Below are 25890 nucleotides of genomic sequence, written 5' to 3'. Positions count from 1 at the left end.
GGATGTCAAACCTGTTGTTCAGCAGATCTGTGCTATATTTATATGGGATGCATGAACGTAGGTGTAGTCACTCACTGCACTCCAGTTGCCAGTAACCCAGTAGGCAGCTGGGTTTGGTGTTGGGATGGTTTGGGACTGTAGCATGAGAGAATGGAGTGACAGATGGGACTGGGTGGTGGACGTGGGACTCGTACCATCCTGCAGAGTGGCTGTGTTAGTTACCGTGGTGACAGCATCTGTCAAGGGTTGAAATGTGCTGGATGGGTGGTCTGTACCACTCAATTGTAACCTAGGGGGGATCAGGATTTCATTGTGGTCCATTTCATTCCAAAGATATGTTGAAGGAGTCAGAAGACTAGAATCCGTTTGACCAAGGGAGACTTCATAATGAGGAAAAGAGGGTGTGTAAATCTCTTTTTCAGGCTTAGCTGCAGGTTGGGTCTGGGTCACAATGGACGGAGGTGGAGATACTATGCTTTCCAGATGTGTAGGAAGTAGGGTGTCCTTTCTGGTCGTCCATGGGGCGTTGATGTTCTCCTGGCTTTCTGAGAGGGGACGGAGGTGAGCGGGAGTTGGAGGAGGTTTCTCTTGAGAGACCAGATGTGAGGTTACTGTGTAACCTTCTGTAATTCCTAAATTATTGTATTTGTTAACAGTGTTGGGATCCGTACTGAAGTCCTGTTGATCAAAGTGTGTTTTTTCTTCAGGTGAAAGCACATCATGATTGCCTTCTTCAGTAGAAGTTGGGTTTAATGATGCATATGGAAGAGAAGTGGTAATTGAAATAGTTTCAACCATCGTTTTATCCCACTCAGACAAAGTTGTACTGAAAAAGCTGTCTTCGTGCATCTTCACCTCAAACATGGTGGCTGAAAGAGGAAAATGGGAATGTGGTGCCCTGCTGTCTGTTTCTCCAAGGGAGTCGGGGAATTGTAGGACTGCTGTAGTTTTTTCATAATAGCTGTAGCCTAACTCCCCTGCCTTTTCTTTCTCCCTACCAATTATCACTGAGGGGAGGTCCTCATTTTTGTACACCTTTTTGACTGGTGTAGTCACCTCAACTGTGTCATCAATATTCCCATAATTGCTTTTTTCTTGGCTGAAATCTTGGAAAAAATCTTTGTCTCCAACTGGTTTCTCTTCATGTTTGCTTCGTATTATGTCCACGGGGGCCACTTTAGTTGTCAATACCAGGCTGTGTGCTGTGCTGGGGTTAAGAGGCAAGCCAAGATTACTGTTGCTTTCTTTCCATATTTTTGTGGTTGAACCTGGTGGTGGGGGAGTATTTGCAATGGGCAGAAAATAGTCTTCAGAAAATAAATCGTCCTCCTTTTCCTGGTTCATTTCAACGAGTTTCTTTAGTGATGAATTGCTATTCTCAACATCCTCCGCACGCGGTTTCTGTTGTTTGTCATCTTGTAAATGATAGGAAGTCGTTATTTCAGGCACAGGTGTGTTAGATAAAAGAGATGTTTCCCTGTCAATATTTTCTTCCACACCTGAATTGGGTTTAGGTTCCTGTTCAATACTATTCTTTTCAGCTTGACTGATGATTCCCGAGTCAAAGTCGTATGAAAGGTCCTCATGGAATTTGATAAAGTTGTAGTCATAGTAGAAGTCATCTACCTTTACATTATTGTCAGCGGGCTTGTTTTGGGCCTTTTCAATTGTATTTCTGGGGGAGAAATCGCCTTCCATTCTGTTATACAGTTTGTTGCGGTCTTTTGGCTGTGCTCGTGTTGTGCTGTATTTGGGCAGAGAATTGGCATCAGGGATTGAGTTGATTTTGTTGAAGACTTCTTTGCTGAACGAACCACTTCCAGACCAGTCACTACCACCAAAGACGTCTGGGACCTGGGGACAGTCCCGGATGTAGCAAGGAGTGACACCACTGGGTTTCTTTCTGAGATCACAGTCGACACCGGTGTTTCTTGAGCAGGTCACATTCCGGGTTTGCACGCCACTGCCACATGTTAGTGAGCACTGTGAGGAAGCAGAGGAGGGACTGAGATTAAAACTCACTCTGGTCCAAGCTATGTTTGAAGAACATCTCAAATAACACACACAGGGAAGGAATATCATGACATACAATGTGCACATAGAGTTTGAGATTTTAGACCATTATATAACAGTCAAGAATGACCACAGAATGTATTTAAGAGTTTGTACTGTCCAGAACAAAAAACTCTATTGGTCAATTATTTTTTTTGTAAAGGATGCAGAAACCTTTAATTGAATTGAAATAACTTATTTTGGACTGTACTATGTGGCAGTATCTGCAAACCAAGCTGTATTGTTCAAACTTTAAAACTTCACTTGGGTGAAGACAATTTCAAAAGGTTCCAGTCTTCACAGACTCATTTCACACTCAACAAGAACAAGCTAGTTTTACCCCAGGCCCACTCCTCTTTGCATGGCTCACGCCACAGCTTCAGGAGCTGATTTGACCTACATTCACATCAAACAGCCTCACCTCTGACCAGTTGCCCTCAGTCCAGTCTGCAGGGCAAAGGATGTGTGTGTTGCAAGGTGCTACAGACACAGGCTTGGGCATGTGTTGACACTGGGAAGGCTGTAGGGCTCTTTGCTCCTCCAAACCCACAGCTTGGATGCAGAGCACGGTCCTCTTGGCCAGGCCTAAGCTCCCGCAAAGGGCTGAGCACTTTTGCCACTCCCCCACCCACCATCTGAGGGATTGGGTTAACAATAGGGAGTGTAAAGGGGAGACATTTCTGGAAGTCTGTTCAATTATGAATTATGTCAAACCTGTTAGGGTTGTTTAACCTTTTGATGCTCAAGGGAATTTGACTTTGTTATTGATGTGTGTGTGTGTGTGATTGAGCGTGTCTGAACCACTATGGAGAGAAGTAAGGTTATACTGGATAAAAGTGTTTTTATTGGTGTCCTAATTTGGTGCTGATGCTGCGCGTGCATCACTTGTTTACTGTTTGCATACTGTATGTATCTGTGTGCTATGACTAGGGGTTTTTACTGAGTTTTTGTTTTGTGCGTGGCTGCTTGTGATAAAACTCACATTGCTGGGCAGAGCTCCTCGTTACAGCTGGCCCGTTTGTCATCGGGGCGGGTCAAAGGATCACAGTAGTGCTCCTCAACTATCCCTGAGGTCTTCTCTACACAGTGCACAATTTGACGCTGGACACCTGGAATGCCAGGGAAGAGTGGAACAGCTGTTTGAAATGTTACACACAGACTACACTCACACACATACACATAGTATAGCTATACAGATATTGTGTCTACACACATTCTTGCACAAACACACACACACTATACATAGGTTGTCTAAGACAATAGAAGAAAGTTGCTGAAGTGAACCCCCAAACTCACGTCACAAAGTAGACATCAAAGTAAAAAACTAATGTATGGGCATAAGAAAACACAAAAATGACACCACTTTGATGAATTAATAATGTCATTAAGTTGTTTATTTGAGTCAGCTTTTTTCTTTTTTACAATCTACCCAAGTAGTATGCCGTGCTGTAGCTAACTGACTATGTAATCTAAGATCTATACTAGGGTGACATTTCTGTCTGTTTAGCATACTGAGGTCAAAAGTGCAATACATTCCTCAGATAACAAAATAACCGTTGCCAGATCTGTCAAATTGTGAGCAAGCCTAAAACCTCCAATAAAGGGTGGGATGAGAGTTGGTTTCAAACAGCACAAAGTAGCACATGTCAAGAGACATCCCCCAGGGTCGCCACAGATTTATCTGTTTCCTCTGATGTTCCTCCCCCTAATTATCCTTTACCCCTAAGGGGCTTCCGACTCAGCTGAGCAGGGGCCTCCTCTCACCTCCCCACTTCCTGTCAGCATGGTCCACTGAGGGTTATACAATACTGTATGTCTGTTAGCCTATTCAGGCTTTTACAGACGACTCTTCAGACAGACATAAATGAGGGAGGGACGGAACAGGCTTAACCACTTATTCCGTCGCCTTCTTCAGTGTCTGTCCATTGCTTAACAGGAGGAGGAGATAAGTAAAAGAGGACTGCTGGGAGGAAGGGGAATGTCATTTGATAAGGGACTAGGGAGACAGGCAGGAGGAGAAGACAGATGGTAGGAAAGTGTTGGAGGGCTTTGTTATCAGAGATGCCAATTGGTGCAATGCTCTGGAGAAATGTCTGATGCTTGAGCTGTAAAAATCCTTTTTTTTTAGCAGATACTGAGTCTCCACTGTTTTCACTCCCTTGCCAGTTAACAGTATCACAATAAAAGACTGCAAATCCACAATGTGGATGTTATCCCCTCTTCAGTTTAAATCATACAGGAATCTTAGCCCCAAATATTCACTTGTCTCTTTCAACAGTTAGGCACTGCAACGTCCCTCCATAGCAGGAAATGTGGAGCCCTGGAGTCATATTACATTAAACTGAACAATTAAAATGATAAATGCCAAATTGTTAAACCCCCTTCTATGGCGGGAAATTAAATGTGTTTGAAAAAAGAACAATAGCTGGCACCAACACAGCAATATCTTATTTTAGATCCATTTACCACTGATTACTGTAACCTTACTTGGCAAGAAGAAGCTTAGGGATCTGTTAAAATTTTTATTTTTTTACATTATCTTTCTATTGGCATCTCCTTCACCACATGCCTTTTTTTTTTACAAAGGTGTATGCAGCTTTGTGAGTGGTAGCATTGATGGGTCTGTCCTTGCTGTCTCGCAAAGATCAATGGTGGTTAAACATATGTGGTGATGTTTCATGACAACAGAGACTCTTGGATGTAGTAGAGTATGTTCTGTTTGCATATTGCCAAACTTTGCTAATTGTTGTAATGCATTAAGTATCTACATTAAGAAATTCTAATATGCACACACAAACAGGAAAACCCTTATCTTAAAAGGTCACACAGTAAAGAGGCTTTACATTAAGGTTACATTAACTGCCATAACAGAACCTTAAGTTAAAAACATAGGTACATACTATAGGTATTGGTTTAATTCATGAAATTATATTAAGTTTCAGCGGTATAGGTTATCAAATGTAAAGGCACAGTATGGGGGAGGGGTGTAAGGGGTAAGTGGATGTTGTAAAAGGGGAATTGAAAATAGATCAATGTTAACATCCACTTACCGGTGGAAAGCCCAACTCCCCATGCCATTATGTACCACTAAACCATAATGAATATAAATACAATGCTGTATTGTTATTTAGTTACATAGTAGTTAATGTAGCCTTAATATAAAGTGTTGGCCAAAATTGTTTTGTAAAACTACTTACAGTAGTTCCTTTTCCCCTCAAACAGAAATGCAGTACATGCACAGTATGTGGACAGGACATACACTGCTTTTAATCAATCCAGCTGAGCAATAGATCAGTAACTCGATTTTTATTCCTCAGTAAACTAGCACAAGGTAGCAGAGCATCCATGCCCAAAGATAAATGTCAAATAGTTTTAATGAAAAAGTTTATCATTTAGCAGGGCCTCCCCACTGGGAAAACATGAGACAACAGTGCAGCATATGTCAGTACACCTCATATCTAGAAAGTTGTGTAAACAAGGTACTGTACTAAACATCCTTCTTCATTATTCAACTGCTAACATTAAAGCCTCAAATCCCTTTATTAGAGAGTGCTGTGCTGATTGGCCCCATGGTGCTGTTTATTTCAGATTATTTGATGTTCTGTAAACAACTTCTCGTTCATTATTCTTTGGCAATTAACAATGATATGGCCGAATAATTAATATGTTTTTAAATGTACCATGCACATGTTGTGCATGCTTCATTTGCAAGTTAACTTCAGGCCTTTATACAGAAGGTCAAGTAATCCATACCAAGTTGGACCGTTACATAGTCTATACCAATATTTAATTACCAAATGCACATAGATGGTGTTGTACGTCTAACATGGGCTATTCAGTCAGTCACAACTAAAGTTATCTTCACATATCCAGACGTTTAAACTGGGCTGTTATTTAGACGGCTAGTAAAATGTGAATTTCGACATTGACGTCATTAACGAGCAACTAATATGGTGTCCCATCGGAGCTAATTAAAAGTTGTGAACCAATGAGGAAAAACAGAGGTATTTTTAGACCTCATCAAGCTATTATTTCAATCAAAAACCTCTAAGGGAGTGGGCTAACAATCTGTACGCTACACTGCAGGAAAACACACATTGGATGAACTATTTTGAAAGTAGATAAGCCTTGTTTGCGAAGTAAAACTTCTGGGATTAATATTGTGCCCCATGGAAACTCCCCTTATGAACTGTCCCATGATTCACTAACATGAGGAAGGAAATGAAGGTCAATGATCATAAACAACGAGATAGCCCCAAAAACAATGTGTGTAGCCAAAACATGAAGCATACATTGTGAAAAGCAAATAAGAGCCAATGGGTAGAATCAGAAGAGCATGTAGTTAAACAAGTTACAATTAGACAACATGATCCTCAAAAGTGTACCTGAAGGAAAGCAAGCAACAATAATATAATACACAGAGAGTACTTAGCGAGTAGTTATTTCATAATATATTCCATTTCAAATATGATTTTAAGATATATTTAATTTAATAGGTCTCCCACAAGTTGTGTGGGTTTTTTATATTGTTGTTATTCGCTTTTGTTTGTTTTGTATTATTTATTTGAACCTCTGTCTAAAGACACTTTTCTACCCCTATTGGGATGGACAAGACTGTTTTTAAAATTTGAATTGAACTGCATTTTCCGCATGTTAATATTAAAGCATAAATGGTTTTATAAACTATCAATCTTCTAACCAATTATCTGGATTCATCATTCTGATTTTCTGTAGGAGTTGCCTGGAGTAAACCAAATGAGCATTCTGTCCTACCATAATTCATCAATTATGTGTTAGTGTAAGGGAATAGCATAGCAACACCACTGAAGCAATGACAACAAGCAAATGTCAAGTCTCAGCGGTAATTGGCATTCTCGTAACAAAGTTTTGGTCTACTGTTGTTTAAGAATAAAGTAAGCGAAATTACCAAGAGTCGTCTGGACAGTCAACTGTGAGTTTTTGCAGCTAATTGAAAAGACAAATGTGTTCTTCTTCACTCTTATGGATATGAGGAACAAACAATAAATGTCATATGGTACATCAAGTTAAAAGAAAGATCCATCAGAAGGCAATTTTTTTTTTTTTATGATGATGAAACAACTCCATGGAAAAACTGAAAAACTAAACTGGAGGAAGTGCACAATGAGTTGTGAGGGATGAAAACACCTGCTGTCACAGAGGAAGCTGTCAGGCAAGCTTTTTTTTTTAGAAGGTGCCAGTGACACCTTCAAGAAAAATACTGAACTATGAATATGGAGCTGGAAAATGCAGATATACATCATTTTACAGTTAAGCCTGAAGGGAAGCTTTAATTGCAGCAGCAAGTTGTGTTTTTACAGTTATGTTTTAAGTTAACTTAGGCATAACTTCCTACTGTAGATACGAATTAAAGGGACAGTTCGTCCCAAATCAGAAATACCAATTTTTCCTCCTACCTGTAGTACTATGTATCCATCTAGATTGTTTTGGTGTGAGTTGCCAATATTTGGCGATATCAGACCTTCTCTCAAATATTATGTAACTAGATTGTAGTAGTAAGATTTTACATGTCCAGCAGAGTCACCCTATCAACCTATACGATGGTCAGGTAATGAGGAAAACCCCACCCTCTTTATGCTGAGTTTCAGCTTTTACCTTCAGGATCTTGGTTCAGATCCCCCTGTTAGGAGTAACAGGTAGAGACATTCTTTCATTTACATTGCTATTTCTTTGTAAAATGTAGGTATGGGGGCGAGCAGAGGTAGTAGGTAGTGAGGATATTGTCTAGTGCTGTTATTGTGAGTTGTTTTGTTGTGTTTTGTATGGTATTTAAAATGGTGTTTATAATGAATGCCATAACGTGTTTTTTTCTGTATACTAGTCTTGCTTTAGAACCAATTGCCCTTGGGGATAAATTATAATGATGAGATTGGACTGGTCCGGGCAGATCTTTGGTAGAAAGAAAATAGTGAAACTGCTCACAGCAAGGTCTGGGGATTATCTTGAGTGCCTGGGAGCTATGTCTTCAGGGTTGTCTTAGAGCCATTACACTTGTTTTGTTCCCTACATTCTAATCTATTTCCAATCCAAGCAGTGCATCACGTAGGACCTGATCTAACCCTAACCCACTAGAAAGTGCCCTAGAGTTCCCAAACCAAAACTCCCACCCAATCATTAGACCTTTCAAACAGGCAGGGCTCTGCAGATTATCCAGAAACCTTCAAAGAGTCCCAGAACCAGATAACTAACTCAAATTGAGCACAGAGGGGGTGCTCCACCGCCCCAAACTCCAAATCAGCCCATCATCCCAAGGGCCACACTAAGTCTGTTGCGTGTGGAATGAAGGCTGTGCAGTTGAATGACCTGCCACCTATGGTGCTGTGATATACTAAAGGTGATCAATAGGTGAGAAGTTGAAGATGATCATAGCAGGCACAAAGTAGCCCTTTCACTGTAAAACTTGAGACAGAAAGAAGATATTTCTTGTGGGAAGCAGCCAAACCAATGTATAAAAGACACCATGACACTGTACACGATGAATGTGGGAAACACACAGAGTTCTGCCATAACAGTGCACTAAGCAGATTGCTTTAAGACTCATGACACAGAAAACTAAATCATATGGTTCAAAAACTATTTCAAAATGTTTGTATAGCCACTACAGTCATTGGTTGGCCCTCAAGTTAACAAGGGTGAAGCAATGGCTAAGAGTGTGTCTGGAATTAAGTTATTTGGCTATCTATTCAGACATGAAGAAGTATCACTGTCGGTTTGCGGTAGCAATGTAGCAATATACTGTATCCAGCTCAGAAGGTATTGACACTAGTGATTTGATATGAGTCAGTCCATTCAAACACTGCATGGCATGACTTCCCCGTCCCCCAAGATTAAAGGGTAATTTATGTATTACAATCAACCAATTTTCCGTTAACTTACATACATTGAAAGCTAGAATAAAATAGCACTAAAAAAACACAGTCTGAGATTTTTTTTATGTATTATGTAGTACTAAATTAAAATATATATGTTCAAAATTGCATATCTGTATTGATAATTTAAAGGGATACATAGGTATACTGTAACTCCTTCAATTATCAAGCTTCGCTTAATAAAGACATAAGCAATTATGCAATGTTCTCATTAGTGTCTTATCTATTGCTTCATTGCAAGCAAGGGCAAGCTTGCCCTATATTCTGAGTGGAATGTAAATGCTATGAAAATAAATGATAGGGCAATGAGATGCTTGACAGTAACTATTAGGAATATATTTGCATAATGCAAGCAAACAATGGCATAGTCAGATAACCCCTTAACACCGGATTTTGTAACAGAAGAGGGACCAAGATAGATACCCATCGTCTACGCCTCATTAACTTGCCAAAGGACACTGGCCTATTAACCGCTTGACAGAGCTTATTTTTTAAACTAAATACTTAACCATAACCTGACCTTTAAATGGGGGGTTTTGTTGTCTACCATAGACATATAAGTAGTTGAAATCACAATTTTAGGGGGTTAAATATTGGCCAAACAACCAAAACGATTTCCTCTGGTTTAAAGGAAGATGGGAAACTGAACAGTGTATTAGCATGAACCAAATAATGCCAACACAAATAGAATTATAGTTACTTGACTCTATGGGTTTAATCAGAGCAAGAATGTTCAAAGTAAGGTTAAATGAAATAAACATTTAATAACATTGCAAATGAATGTGTTACAAGACTAACATGTTACAAAATGAAGGTTAACTCTTACCTACTCTACCATGATTATTGTAAATCAGAGAGACAGCAAGAGCTGTGCAAAGAGAATGAGTACAAGGACAGGCCAGAGCTGAGGAGAATGTCTCAGGAGATGAAGAATCCACAGAACAATGCTTCAGAATTCCTTTTATACACAAGAACAACCAATCAGACCAAATCTTGACCCTTACTTATCAACATATGACTAGCATGGCTACAGTAAGTTACACAATGGGCTGTGAGAGCCATCAAGTTGAGACCCTGTCGAGCAACACACGCCTTACACAGTTAACTTTTGTGAGACGTTTCTTATAGTTTCTACTACATGGAAGGCTGTAGTGTGTATGACATGTACACATTGACATCAGTACTGTAGAACAACGTAATGTACAAAAATCACTAAAATGCCAACTGATTCTGCTGCTGTAATAACATGTCTGGAGTACCACCTTCTTAACCTTGCGAGGCTAAATTCACGGAATAACGACCATGCAATAATCTTTCTTGGCAACCCCCAGTTATCTATTTGTGCCCGAACCACAGTCATTTGGACCAATCAGCTTCATATGTGTAAATACTGCCAGCTATGGATGTGGTTGAAGTTAGCCCGTGATAGATGTGGACAGATAGATCCAGCCAATCACCTGCCAAGTATTTTTGAAAGTGCCTGCCCTTTTACAAACAGTATGGCTTCCTTCAAGGATTACTTCACTGTATGGTTATGTGTAACAAACCGTTTAACCTTCTGGCTGGTATTAAAAAAACAAATACCTGTTTGGAAAATCTCTCCAAAAGCTATTTCAGAAGGCCAGCCAGCCATGTTTGCAGACAGATGGCCTTTGTCCCAAAGGCATCCTTGTGCAACCCTAGGAGAACCAGCACACCACATAGTGCCTTTACTTTTATTCCTCTAAAGTGCTTGGTTTTCAAGCAGAATGAATGTTTTTGACCAACATTTGGCCCTTGATGTCCAATTAACTATAATCTCTCAAGTCAGTCCACATTTACACCTAAAAGTAATGTCCTTGAGTGTTCATCCACAATATTAGCAAATGTGTTGTGACTAAGTGAAACTGTGTATATCCTTTGTATACATGTTTTTGAGAAAAAAAGAGGGAGAGTAAAAATAGCAACATGAATGATGGAGTGAGGTCAAATATAATGTGAGGACACTTAACCATACAAATGTTCACAAGAAATGTATAAAATGTTTTTACAAAAGAGATATTCACTGTCATGTCAGCATGCAGATTTAATCTTTCCAATAAGCAGGCTAAGTGGTCACATGTCTCACTCAACCACTGAAGAAAAAGCTTTAACAAATCTCTTTTGCCACATTCCATAATAAAAGTGTGGCAGGCTCACAACACCATACTAGTAGTACAGACAAAGACTTTCTGTCATCTTATCAATAAATGTTTTACTTATAATTTCAACCCATATGATGTTAAAATAGAGCTTCTTACCGATACCACAGGTGGTACTACACTCAGTCCATGAGCCGAATTTCCAGAAGAAATCTGAACTGGGGATGTTGTTGTCAGAGTCTTGAGAGACCTCTCTACTGATGGTGTATTCGTAGCGCACTCCAGGGTTGGTTTCCTGGAAAAGAAGCTGAAACACACAGAGAAAAGAAATAATCAGTGTCAGCAGTACACTGTGTACTTACAGTAAGGATTATGTGTGCACTTGTAGTCTTTAGCAATTTAGGGATGTATATATGTGGTTACATTTAGTGTGTGTGTGTGTGCATGCATGTGTGGGCTGTGTGTGTGTGTAAGTGGTGTGTGTGTGTAAGTGGTGTATGTGTGCATGTGAGGGTGTGTGTGTGTGGGGTGGGGTGCATGCATGCATGTGTGTGTGTATGCATATAAAATTGTTCTTAGGTGCCACTTGTTAAGGAGAATACATAAAGGTAAACACACTGCAGGGGATGCTGACCACAGTCCATGTAACCTCCTAGTTCTCCAGAGCCATCAACGCTTCAGTTATAGAACAGTTCAATCAAAGCCCCAATTTTCACTCACCTTCTTGGATCAATGGTTGCAGGGAGGCCCTGCTAGCCTAATGGAGCTACTCAAATACACTCTTAACGCCAACAAGAGTACTAAGTCTCTGGGGTCATCTTGGGACACTGCATTAAAAGTCTGAGAAAGTCCCAGCAAACAGACATTGACGTTTGGCTTTGAATACTGAGCAAACATGGATTTATAGGCTTGGGCACAATACGGGATCCCTCCAGCTTAACAGTCTGCCGAGAACAAACCCTGGCATCTAAACTCCAGAAAAACAATGATTTGCATTGCAAAATCTTTAAAATGCTACAATACAATGAACTGAAACTTTTGACAAGCGTTCAGAATCTGAATGATCTATCCCGTTAGTTATTGTGTGTGTGTTTTGATTGGTTAAGTATGGGTGTGTGTCAGCATGTGAGAGGGAAAATATTGACAGTACGGTATGCATGTATGTATGTTTGTTTGTGCGTGTGTCGATATGTAGTTTGTGTGGAGTGGGATTCAAATCCCACTAAAGGAAAGAGTTCTTTCTACTATACACCCGCCTGGTGTTGCCCCCTCCCGCCCCCACCCCTCCCAGCCCGGTCCAGTCCACTAATGATGCCAGCCGCCACTTTCATGTGGGCATGACAGAAGCCGCCGCATTCAATTCAAAGAGCCCGAAAAACATGTCCTCAGCATAGTTTCTATAATTAATAAAAACGATAAGGGGTCAGTTCCACAAAACATCAGAAAAAAAATGCTGGGGGAACATTATGAAAATAGCTTCACTTCCAGGAGGAAAAATTGTAGTATCCAATAAGTTTTAATTTGCCTACAATGTTTCTCAAGAACCTCATTACAGTCATTAAACAATAATTTCACAACACAACTAAAAGATAACATGAAGACAGGTTCTAAATTGGGGGCACAGTTTGTTTTGGTAGGTTGCTTGACTGATTTAGGGCTCTCTTTGAGACCGACAAACACTGAGTTAATGTGAGTCATTGCAAACACCTCTAAAGCCTTAAGTTCAAAGGCCAATTCACTCATAATAATTACTTGTTTACTAATGCCCATAGTGGGAAACTATCAGTAAAAAAATAATAATGATGTCTTAGATGAGAGGGCTGCAAAGTTTTAAAACCTGTGAGTGAATAATAATAATCAAGGTTAATAATTACATTGCTAAAGAACCTCTGAGCTGAGTAAATAGTCAGTGTGTACAGCTGTGTACTTACCAAATGTGTTTTATTGTCCTCAGTTTAACTAGTTTAACGATGGCTTGTGTGTGTGTGAGTGCAGGTGTTTGCGTGTATACGTGTGCCTCTCCAACCTGTATCCAAACTGGCTCCATTGTTGGTCCGGGGGAAGTCAGATTCTCCAGGTGCCCTGTCCTCTCATAGGTAAATATCGTCCCTGCTACTTTGTAGTCTCCATTCCATTGGATAGTCCAACCACCGTTCAGAAAGTACTTTTCCGGGTCATCGCTTCGGAGTGCCAAGAAATTTCCAGCTTCAGCCACCTCCTCAATGCGGATGTCCCGCGCCCCTTCTGGGATCAGTCCGATATCAACGTAGCCTGGAAGACACACAGGCAAAACATTTGGTGGAACTGAAATATTGTCCCCAAAAATATTGAGAGGGATTGTCACAGAGACAGACTTTCAAGATGTGCCTTCAACTATGAATGGGATAGCATACTCCCCCAAAATGCCCATGGGTAGTAATCTATTAGAATCTCTCAGTTGGAGTCATCCTCTGCAAATAGTATTTGCCCTTAGTTTGAACTTTTCAAAGGTTAAAACTGATCAGTGGTTGAAGACAGTGTGCTGCCTTACCAAGTCCTTCGCTCTCCTCAAAAGTCTTCTTCACTGTCTCACAAGTAGAACCATTGCCATTGCATATCCCACAGCGATCCTCCACAGCATTGGAGTCAATTTCATAGTCACAGCCCACATTCTGTAACACACAAACCCAAACATGCATACTCTGGGTATACTAATTGCAGCGAGCATTGAATATTGACAGCCTGTCTTCAAGGAGGATACAGTGTAGTATGATAACAATGTGCAAATGCTATGATTTGTACTTTCATGTTCATCTGTATAGGTTCACCAGAGACTGAGGAATGTTTTACACTTTCAATTTTCTGAAAGCCATTAGAGTCAGATTCACCTAAGAACAGATCTATATAAACTACTAACACAAGCTTTCCAAAACACATTCATAATTTTTGTATAAATAACATTTGAAACCTGCTAGAAAAGCATGCTAACAGCATACAAACAGCTATTTTTATAATCATCTCCCAAGTTAGTTAAAAAGTTAGACCATAGAAAATGTATGCTGTTGAAAGTACAAGATACATCAATGAGCATAGTCTGGTTGAAAAGCAACAATTATAATACATTAAAATCATATTTGTCAAACATTTACATAATTTCAAAGAAGTTGAACTAAGGCCACATTGTTTCCCCTCTTGCTTCATAAAAGTTAAAGAGTCAATGTCTAAACCCTTCAACTAGGACAATCTCACTAACTTTAAGATGAAATCTTAGAAGCAAGTTCTCATTCTTTTTGGTAACTACAGTTAATTGGTTTTTCCAAGTGAACTTGCAGTAGAACTATGTTAGTCTTCCATTCCTTAGATCATATCTGGGAGTAACTTGTCTAAATAAATCAGTCTGAGCCAGGAAGAACACATAAATGGACGATAAAGGATGACGGATCGTAACATAAATTCTGCACTAACTTGTCTAAAGTCTACAAACGTGTAGCCAAAACCATAACAACTAAGCCAACTGAGCTGCTCAACTGAAGCTAAGATAACAAACCTCCTTTCCTTGTGCTTCAAACAACCAGACTAAACCATCATGGGAAATATGAATATTGTTACATCTGTGTCAAGTCAGGACACCTTTGCAACATTGATTTCCATATAACAGTTAAGGATGGTGCAGCATGTGCGAGACCCTTTGTTAGTCTTTCAACTAACAAAAGTATCTTCATACAGTGTGCGAAACATGTAGTGCAATTTTACAATGACACAACAAGAAGCAGACTACACAAAAAATGCACATATCCAATGCAGTTCCTGAGCACCATGATAGAATAAGATTACTGAGTCAACAGGATAACCTTGAAAACAAACAGCAGTGACCCTGGTTCCAACCTGGCGATTGATGAGGGAAATTGTAATACATGCACAGTGTAGGTAAGATACTAGAGGTGAAATCAAATTAAATCAGTAATTACCTTACAGATACCATTAATGCACATGTCTCGACTTGTGCTGCCTTCCAAGCACTTGGTTCCATCAATAACTGCGTCCAGCATCTTTTCAGAGAAGTACTCATTCAGAGGACGGCAGTGTAGCTCACAAGGGTTCACTGACAAACGTAGACAATAAAAGAGTCTCTAAACAAGACCAACGGATAACAAAAACATCACACATTTTATTTAAGTATCAATGGCAATGTATCTTAAAATGTGACAATTTGTTGTTGTGTGTGTGTAGGTCCCCCTTTTGCCGCCAACACAGCCCTGATCTGTCGAGGCATGTACTCCACTAGACCTCTGAAGGTGTGCTGTGGTATTTATCAACTGGATTGAAATCTGTGGAATTTGGAGTCCACTTATTCACTGATTTCCTTCTTTGGACCACTTTTGATAGGTACTGACCACTGCAGACCAGGAACACCCCACAAGAGCTGCAGTTTTGGAGATGCTCTGACCCAGTCGTCTAGCCATCAGAATTTGACCCTTGTCAAAGTCCCTCAAATCCTTACACTTGCATTTTTCCTGCTACTAAAACATCAACTTTGAAGATAAAATGTTCACTTCCATGCCTAATTTGGCACCACTGAAAGGTGCCATGATAACTAGATGATCAATTCTATTCACCTGTCATAAGTGGTCATAATGCTATGGCTGATTGGTGTACACGCCAAGGTCTGTCCCAAGGTAACACTCACCTTTGTTGTTGACTTGCACCCATTTGTAGAACTTGCCTTTGTAAGGCATTGTGTTAAAGTGGCTGCATTGGTTGTGCCTGAACGTGGGCTGTCCAGGAGGACACGGAGCACTGTTACAAATCCTGTACCTCCGACGCTCACCCACACAGTATTTCCCTCCATATTTTGGCCTAGAAGATCAGACAGAAGGAAAAACAAACAGACTTTTTTCAATCCAATAAAATACTTATAGTTGCTCTGATATGTTAAAGAAGTTCTTTGTGGCTTCAGAAAAACACAATATCACAATTCCCTTTTGAAAACACTTCATTATCCCAAAGTAACTAAGAACAAACACATTGGATTTTATCATACCAAATATGATAATAGGCCATGTGAGACATTACATAACTGACACAGTTGAACGTTTAGCACAGTGCTAAAGCTTGCAACTACAGTTGCCATCAGTACATATCTTCACATCTTTGAATACTAATACCTTTCAAGTTGTTTCCAAGTGAGTCCATAACTTAACAATCAACATTTATATGAGAGGTTTTAAAATCAGGGTAATGGAATACGGAGGGGTATATTTAGTACATTTCGACATGGTTTAAACATATTTCTGTGATTCTTTTGCATCCACCAAAGGATATGACAGTTACAGCTGTCCCACCTCCACCCTCTCCCCACTCGCACACTTCAGAGGAAATGGAAAACGATATGAATTGGCTCCCCCCTTTTCCCTCTGGACAGGAAACCAATATTAAGTCCTAATACAGATGCCTTGCTTGCTTGCCATCAATACAAAATGGCTTGTCCTCTAAGAGGATGACAGTCATTTGGGTGTAGGTTTAGGTTTCCTACGGTTTAGGTCCTATCCTTTAGGTTTCACCTAAATTAAATGATTTTCCATAACCTTGGAGACAACAGGCATCATTCTGGCACTACCGAAAGCTAGATATTACTGAGACTGAGGTGATGATTTTATTTCTTCTAAAGTATCAATTTCACTGCACATTTTCAAAATATGATAAAGTATTTCTTATTGTCTGAGCATCCAGAAATGGCATTGGAATAGTTCTCCCCTTTTACAGTTCCAACACACGGTCTCACCATTTACAGTTCCAAAGTTGGTTACAATACCGTGAGAAATAATACTTTTACGGAGGTAGTATTATGGCTTACATTGCAATTTGCACCATTGTTCTCTTGCACTCTCTGTATTTTTAGGTTAGATTGTAAATTATGGCTACTTATATTTTATATTTTATTCCCCTTAGTATTAGCTAGACCCCCCTAGTATTAGCTAGACTTTGCTCCTTTTGTATAGTTAGTCCACATATTTAAGTTTCAATATTCCTTTATGTTTAATGCATGCACCTCTCTGCCAAAGTAAATTCCTTGTTTGTGCAAACATTCATGGCGAATAAAATCCCTTTTGATTCAGATTCTTCTTGTTCTATAGGGAAAAACTGAGCTGAAGTAAGATGTAACCATAGAAGTGCACCCATGCAGTAAGATGGGCAGTCTAAAATTGTCTCTTAAGTTCAAAAGAAACTCTGCTTCATTTGTACGTGACCCCCGTGACAATAGTCAAAGCCATTCTACTGTCTGTCCAAGAGTTCTGAGGAGAAATCTGTATCAGATTCATGTCGGGAGTCAGATGTCTGATGGCTGAGCGGTGAGGGAGTCGGGCTAGTAATCAGAAGGTTGCCGGATCGATTCCCTGCCACGCCAAATGACGTTGTGTCCTTGGGCAAGGCACTTCACCCTACTTGCCTCCCTGTATTTACTGTAAGTCGCTCTGGATAAGAGCGTCTGCTAAATGTAAATGTAATGTCCATCTCCATGTATATGAAAAAAAAATTGAAACATATTTTAGGGTTGTCAAAAACCTTACACAGGGTTGACACAGTCTCTCTGGGCGTTCTGCACTCCGGCCCCGCAGGTTCTAGAACAGGATGTCCACTCACTCCATGGCGCCCAGCCTCCGTTGACATGTTCTGGCTGGGAACCTGCTGCCACACACTCTCCATCGAAACACCACTGAGGGAAACACACTGCGTTATTACATAGAGCTAATAAATCACCATGTTATTTGTGTCGCAAGCACTACAACTGCAGTAGGGGTACAAGTATGATGTGATTCCTTGGATTATGGTTATGTAGTAGTTATTATACTTGATCAAGGAGTATCAATAGGTAAAGGAGTTCCGAGTAAAAAGACAATTAGATTTAGTTTCTACAGAATGCTTCTCACCTTGTCCTCCCCACACCTGGTCCCATCCACTGCCCCATCCAGCTTGGAGTGGCAGGTTGTCCCCACGGTGCACCACAATGTACTGCAGATGTTCTATAGAAGGAGAGCAATTGCCTATCAATTACAGATGACTCTCCTTATGTGTGAACCATCTAAAACCTACATGTTTTTTTTATTTTACAGTAGTCAGAATGGACATTATTTAGTACTTGGAGTGGACATAAAATATGTTTATGTATGCGCACGAATTGCATAAAACATTTATAAAGATTACATTCACCAATAAAATACTGCAATGACCTATGCAGCAAATATTTACTGTTATTAATACAGCTTTTTCCTTACGGGTTTAGCTCAGCAACGGATTAGAGATAGAAAATTAAAGATTTGACGTTAGGATTACTTTTATATACTTTCTCAATGGAAGGAGAAATGGCCACATCTGAGCATTTACTGCAAATGTCCACCAAATGGTACCCTGGAGAGTCAAGATTATCTCATATTTCCCTTGATGCATGCTGATGATGCCTTCATGTATGCTTGTGCTCAGCACTGCAGTCAAAGGAGCATTTCAGAAAACGTGGGTGTTGCAGGGTTTGATAATCATTGTGTTTGGTATACATAATGCTGAGAAAGAGCTACAGTGCCCTCCAAAAGTATTGGAACAGTGAGGCGAATTCCTTTATTTTTGCTGTAGACTGAAAACATTTGGGCTTGACATCAAATAATGAACGTGAGACCAGAGATCAACGTTTCAGCTTTTATTTCCAGGTATTTACATCAGGATCTGATGCACAACTAAGAAAATATCACATTTTGTTTGAATCCACCCATTTGTCATGTGATCAAAAGTATTGGAACAGATATACTTAAAACATATTTAAGTGAATAAGACTTAATATTTAGTTGCAAATCCTTTGCTTTCAATAACTGCAGCAAGTCTGTGACCCATTGACGTCACCAAACTTTTGCATTCTTCCTTTTTGATGCTTTCCCAGGCTTTCACTGCAGCCTCTTTCAGTTGTTGTTTGTTTTGTGGGGTTCCTCCCTTCAGTCTCCTCTTAAGCAGGTAAAATGCATGCTCTATAGGGTTTAAGTCTGGAGATTGACTTGGCCAGTCTAATACCTTCCATTTCTTGCCCCTGATGAACTCCTTTGTTGTTTTGGCAGTGTGTTTTGGGTCGTTATCTTGCTGCATGATGAAGGCTCTGCCAATCAGTTTGGTTGCATCTTTCCTTAAATTGGCAGACAAAATGTTTCTGTAGACTTCCGAGTTCATTTTGCTGCTGCCATCATGTGTTACATCCTCAATGAAGATTAATGAGCCCGTCCCAGAAGAAGCCATGCAAGCCCAAGCCATGACATTACCTCCACCGTGTTTCACAGATGAGCTTGTGTGTTTGGGATCATGAGCAGTTCCTTTCTTTCTCCAAATTTTAGCCTTTCCATCACTTTGGTAAAAGTTAATCTTTGTCTCATCAGTCCATAAAACTTTGTCCCAGAATTTTTGAGGTTCATCTCTGTACTTTTTGGCAAATTCCAGCCTGGCCTTCCTATTCTTCTTGCTAATGAGTGGTTTGCATCTTCTGGTGTAGCCCTTGTACCTTTGTTCATGAAGTCTTCTGCGAACAGTAGATAGTGATACCTTCACTCCTGCCATCTGGAGGTTGTTGCTGATCTCACTAACAGTTGTTTTAGGGTCTTTCTTTACAGCTCTCACAATGTTTCTGTCATCAACTGCTGATGTTTTCCTTGGTCTACCTGTTTGACGTCTGTTACTTAGTACACCAGTAGTTTTCTTCTTCTTCAGGACATTCCAAATGGTTGTACTGGCTATGGCCAATGTTTCTGCAATGGCTCTGATTGATTTTCCATCTTCTCTAAGACTCACAATTGCTTGTTTTTCACCCAAAGACAGCGCTCTGGTTTTCATGTTGTTTTCACCTCTGAATACAGTCTGCATAGACAAAACCTATCTTACCCAATCTGAACCTGAGTGTAGACATTCAGTGGTATTTATTGATTGAATAATGTATGTAATAGGACACACCTGGGCAACAAAACACACCTGTTAGTCACATGTTCCAATACTTTTGCTCACGTGACAAATGGGTGGGTTCGAACAAAAAGGTGATATTTTCTAATTTGTGCATCAGATCCTGATGTAAATACCTGGAAATAAAAGCTGAAACGTTGATCTCTGGTTTCACATTCATCGTTTGATGTCAAGCCCAAATGTTTTCAGTCTACAGCAAAAATAAAGGAATTGGCCTCACTGTTCCAATACTTTTGGAGGGCACTGTATATTATATAATATATATTATGTGTTACTAAGGGGGACACACTGTTGTAACTATGAAGAATGATTATGGATTATATGATTGAAAATGAACCTCTTAATCACCTTATATTACTGAAAACCAGATGCTATTAAACCCAAAGTGCAAATCTGGATAATTAGGGGCTGAGGGCGAGAAGATTATGTCAATAATCTCAAACTTTGCTGAGTTTCACTTTGGATATTGGTTGAAAACGTAGTACATATTGAACAACTTAAATTATTTCCTCAATTAGCAATGTATGTGCGTTGAGATGGCAATAAGAGCCCAAAGGTCAGTTTCGAGTTTATCAGAGGCAGCAGCTGGGAGATTATCTGAGATGTGGAACTTGGTCTTTTGTTGCTCTCAGGCGGCTGTTGTAGCTTTCAGGTGGTGACATTTGGAGCAAACAACCGGTGACCATATTGTCATTTCTGATTAGACTAGGGTTGTGAGAGCGTTTTTCAATTTTGTCTTTGGCTCTTGGGGGACTTAAGTCTGTTGGGCTTGCAGAAGCTGAAAACAACAATAGATAATTGTACTGAGCTGTGAAGGATCTGATGCCCTTCTATTTAAATGACAATATGTTTGGTGAGACTGATAGTTGGCTGGTCACTACGGAGATAAAATGAGACAGGAAAGGGCAAAAGGAAGGTCATACATTACGCAGTTGCTTGTCATCTGGAGTACTGCATGGTGTCTAGAAAACATAATCACCAATGCATTGTGTACCAATGTATTGTTATAAAACCAAATACAACCATTTGGGTGTGTATCACTTAAATACACCATTCCAAAAGTAAATGGAACAAACACAGAACAACTTTTCTAAACATGAGAGGGACATTTCCCCTCTATCTTTAGTAAAGCTGTGTCAAAGATTGCAGTACTCATGCATGATTCAATACCTCCCAGGGGGCCAGAGCAAAAAAAAAAAAACTGTTTTATATAAGTTACATTATGTGTTATATCGGAAAATGCTGCTGACGGTGGATAACTAGGGATAAGGCAGGGTGTGACTGTAACCTAAAGTGACTTTTGGTAGTGATACTGCTTTTTGTTGCAGTCAGCCTAACAATAATACCCTACAAGGAAGGTGCATCTAAAGAAAAGTGATAATACTTTAAGGTCAAATTCTGTGTGTAGCCATACCATGCCAATAATACATGCATAATTGAATAATGTCACCTTTTTTCTTGTTGTGCCTCATCTGCATAAACAATACTCATGTCTTTGCATCTTCTGCTGAAATATTCAACACTCATTAGCCAATCAGGCTTAATCTTAATGTCAAGTCTTACAACTGTTTTGAAGGCTAACTCTTTATGTATTGATAAGTATTAAGCATTCTATTTTTAAACCACAGCCCAGCTTGAACGCCCAACCCTAAATACATTTCGACTCTGTATTTTAATCAAGCATTAAATTAAGTGAAGTTTGTGCCCATGGATTGATAGGAATCTTTCTCTGATTTTCAAAAGTAATTTTCATTCAAAGTATTTACAAATGGGATGACAAATGTAGCCCCAACATACCCGTGAACAGGCAATTCAGGGAAATTGTATTGCCCATTCTTGTTTACAGGCATTGGCACCAAATTCTTGGCAAAGCAGTGACTGATGTCTATCCAAAGGCGTCTGTCCGAGTGGGCTTCTCTATAAAACTAATGGTATTCATTGTCATGGAATCAATCCTACCTCTGGCTTGGAGCATTGACGTGTGATACACCTCTCTCCCTCTCCTGTTTGCCCACTCTCTTTGTCGCTCTCCTGTTACTTATCCTCCCTGCCTTGTACACTCTATCATCACCTGCTTCATGTCTATTTCTCTTTTATCTTCTTTGTAGTCTTTCCTTTGGGGGTCTTTGTGACTTTTTACCTCCCCTTTCTCTTCTCACTACAGAATCTTAATTGTACTGTGTTCCTGCTGTCTTTGTTGACATTGTGTCTCTTGTTCTCTTGTTTCTCCCTTGACTCTCTCTTTTCATCCTCTCCTTGCCCCTTCTCCATTATTAGGTCTCTCAAAAACGTTACGAACAGCTGTGAACAACCAAGAGGGTGTTTGTTTCTTAAGATAATTAAAACCTCACACTCTCTCATGCACACACAATCCTGGAACTAGACTCCCCATAATAAAGTCAGTTCAGTTAAATCTCAGAAAAAGAACACTATCCATCCCTGACATTGAAATGACTTCCAATTTGTCCAGTGAGCTCAAGTTGTGAGCTCAGCACCCAGCGCTGGGCCTGCTCATCGCCCTTACTCCACAACGTTTCAATCCAGTTGCTTTAATAGTTTAAAATGTCTGTATCAAAGCACCAAATACACATGGTGTTATTTTTTTCAGGGGCACTTGCAGTAAATCCATCTTAAATCACAGTCATTCCAGCCCGGATAAGTAAGTATACATTTTCCCTGTTTGCTTCCACCTCAGACCAAAATATTATTTGCTGAGGCGAGACGGACGTGAGTTTAGCTTTAAGGTTGCAAGTGGGTAACTCAGCCAATTCACTCCATTAATAGTAGCCTAAGTAAACACACATGGTTCGTCCCATATGGTCAGTAAAATGCCTTTTGCCAAGCCTTCAGGCCATAGCCCCGGTTTTGAAAACTGTATTGATAACTGTATTGTAGGTTCCCCCTACCTGATATAATCAAATCAGAAATGCATTTGAATGCACCAAATGTTCTTTCTTTAACAACTCGGGGTGTTGATACCATTGATTGCATGCGATGATGAAAAGGCTATTTGGTAGGAGGTGTGGCACTCCTCTTATGCATCACTCCTCCTCCTGAGGCCTCCTCCTGACACTCCTAGAACTAGCACCACCTACTCCACTTCCCAAAACATGTTCAACTGCAAACTGAATCTGCGCAAAGGCATCTGAGGTGGCGTGAAAAATATCAAATTCCTGCAATGGTAGCTAGAGAGGTTTCTGAAACGAGTGGAAGCAAACGGAGGAAAGTGAGTGCAGAGGATCCTCTTAAGGATCTAAGGGTATGCTGGTGATCCTCAAAGAGAAAGGGATAAGCAGGAGAGGAAGATGAAGTAGAGGGTTTGGGCGGATAAGTGGGAAAGTGTGGGGGGTTTATTGGCGTCACATTAAAGATTGTAGATGCATGACAGAAGATGAGAGGAGTGGAGGGTGAGGGGGTGTACTGGTAATAGACATGTGGCTGTTGTATGAAAAAACTATGTTAGCTGTGAGTGTGCTGGTGTGGTGTGCTTGTGTGTGAGGATGGTTTGTACAGTATGTATGTGTGACTAAATATAAATAATTTGATTGTGTGGATGTGACACACAAGGCTGTGTGGGAGAAACAGTGCACATTGTATGTGTGTTGTGTGTTAGAGCAAGAGAGCTTGCGTGTGTACCAGATAGAGGCAGCTTGTGCATGTACTGTGTGCATGTACTGTGTGTCTCTCTGTGTGAGAAAGATAAAGGTGGTGCTTAAGTGTTTGGGTGTCTTACATCGACGTCGTCACAGAGCAAGGACCCAGAGCCATACTGCAGTCGACACTGGTGAGCAGCGTCGTACAAAACCCCAGCGGGTCTGGTGTTAAGAGCCAGCTCATTTCTCATTGGGGGGTCATCCAAACACCAGCCCCAACCACGACTGTTCAGGGGAGACAATGATACACAGTTAAAGTGGAGTCAGACTCTTTTATAAGTAAAGTCAGACACATAAATATGTGTCTGACATGTAGAGATGAGTACACAACCATAGATCTGATAGATATATGGTAGGCACACATGGATAAAACCACTGGTACATGCATATGCAATCATGCACCAAGCACTTTATGTTACACATACTATAAATACATACTGTATATCTACTGATTCAGGACATAAGCGCATTTTGCCAGTCAATACTCAAATGAATTAATATGTCATGGAGTTGAAGAGCTCTATGTGACAGTGTTGACAGTGACAGAATAGAAAATGACTAGAAAAACGTTGACAGGCTGACAGAACACTAAGTGACACACTTGACAGAAGTGCCCATGACATATCACATTAAGCAAGGCCTTCACACACTCCACACCCCTCCATGGCCTACCCCAACCCAGTTTTTTTTGTATCTCAATACTTTCCATTTAACCTTGTCGTGAAGGATGAAGCTTTAATCTACTAATCAAGAACGCAGTGACGATCTAAAACTTCATTTGCATAAAATAATCAATTTCCTGACTTCTGTCATTATCAAGAAAGTATGATAAAGGGTTTTCTCCAAAAGCACAAGGTGAATTCCAAAAACTTCCTGGACTGAATGGGTTCACAGTGACCTGAATCCTGTACTAGATCTAACAGAGATTGGTTTGAACTGAAGAAATTAAAAGACGACTGTTGGCTTTGATAAAGTATGCATATTGCTGAAATGAATTGGAAGAAGCAATCTAGGTGCTCTGTCCAGCTGCACTAAATAGTCAAATACTCAAAACTGCTGACACAGCAGAGCGCATTTGTAAAATCTAAGATACATTTTACCAAGATATTACTGTCACAGCTAAAGCTACCTAACTATACAAGAAATACATAAAAACACACACTAGTTACAGATAATTAACTATGCAAAGACATAACTAATATATTGTAATAAAAACAAATCTCTGTGTACATTTGTAGTAATCCCATTCAATTTAATCCAAAACTATATACATGATTTTTCCCCCATTCAAAACGTGGATTAATGGGTTAATCTCAGGGCAGCACTATTTAGAATAACTGCATAGTTTTTTTCTAAGAAAGGGCAACATTTATTTCACCTGCTCACCTCACTTTGACCCATACACTAGACTTCCTGCTCAGTGAGACTTCACTGGCCAGTTTTTATGCACAAATCAAAAAATCAAACACATTGGGAGACCTACTACTGGCCACTATGCGACAGCAATTAAACTGTTCTCCATGAGTGACTTTGTACTGTGCATGGGGTCTACTGAATTGAGGTTCACAGGGATACTGGAGGTTGAAAGCAGCTTTTGGAAATGGAAGCTTTCCTGAAAAGGTCAAACATGGTCAAAGAGTAATTTATCAAGGCTTTTTCTTCAGAGTCAACACACAAATATGTTTGTAGTTTCAATATTTTATACAGTCACTTTGTTGTGACTAATATTCTGGCAGGTAACGGCATCAAATGTTATTAGTTATACAGGGTGAAAATCAATTGGTTGTACAGTACCAGGAACAACTAAACTTAAAACTTTCACATAGTTCTCCTGTCTAATAAAACCAAGTACAAGTCCCTGAAGTCCCACCCAATTGCAATACAGCACAAGAAGTTGATTGTTTTTTCCAGATGTAACTACACAAGTTTATTTTTTTACCCACTCAAAGAAAGAAAATATATTGAAACTGCCCTGCAGCTTTGGATTCAGGATTCAAGCAAACTTTACTGCAGCCAAGACAAAGGCAGAACAAAAGACACACTTTCTGAGATTTCTAACTCACTCACTTTCAGCAAACAGATGCAAACTCCTAACACAGCTTTTCTTTTGGTGCCAATACAGCTATTCAAATGATTATATCATTGAAACATGATTCTCACAGTATGAGAAATCCTAGGGGACCAATCACTTGG

General features: G+C 39.9%; 1 protein-coding gene across 5 annotated transcripts in view; it reads right to left on the bottom strand.

Moving 5' to 3' along the window:
* LOC124481802 (A disintegrin and metalloproteinase with thrombospondin motifs 7) overlaps nucleotides 1-25890 on the bottom strand; it is a 58421-nt gene that overhangs the window by 13551 nt on the left and 18980 nt on the right. For 3 of the 5 annotated variants that reach the window (XM_047042044.1, XM_047042045.1, XM_047042047.1), the window contains 11 exons: nucleotides 23778-23922; nucleotides 17989-18081; nucleotides 17629-17774; nucleotides 15747-15916; nucleotides 15028-15161; nucleotides 13611-13731; nucleotides 13107-13351; nucleotides 11240-11387; nucleotides 3035-3161; nucleotides 2474-2687; nucleotides 76-1983 (listed from right to left, as the gene is read on the bottom strand). In XM_047042044.1, coding sequence (XP_046898000.1) covers nucleotides 76-1983; nucleotides 2474-2687; nucleotides 3035-3161; nucleotides 11240-11387; nucleotides 13107-13351; nucleotides 13611-13731; nucleotides 15028-15161; nucleotides 15747-15916; nucleotides 17629-17774; nucleotides 17989-18081; nucleotides 23778-23922 — 3451 coding nt within the window. The remainder of the gene's footprint in view (nucleotides 1-75; nucleotides 1984-2473; nucleotides 2688-3034; nucleotides 3162-11239; nucleotides 11388-13106; nucleotides 13352-13610; nucleotides 13732-15027; nucleotides 15162-15746; nucleotides 15917-17628; nucleotides 17775-17988; nucleotides 18082-23777; nucleotides 23923-25890) is intronic. The other 2 variants (XM_047042046.1, XM_047042048.1) reach the window with 1 other exon arrangement.

This window comes from Hypomesus transpacificus, chromosome 19 (genome assembly GCF_021917145.1).
Source record: "Hypomesus transpacificus isolate Combined female chromosome 19, fHypTra1, whole genome shotgun sequence".
In the NCBI taxonomy this organism is placed as follows: Eukaryota; Metazoa; Chordata; class Actinopteri; order Osmeriformes; family Osmeridae; genus Hypomesus; species Hypomesus transpacificus.
The sequence above is the reverse complement of the archived record's forward strand: the minus strand, read 5'-3'. Positions and strand labels throughout refer to the sequence as shown.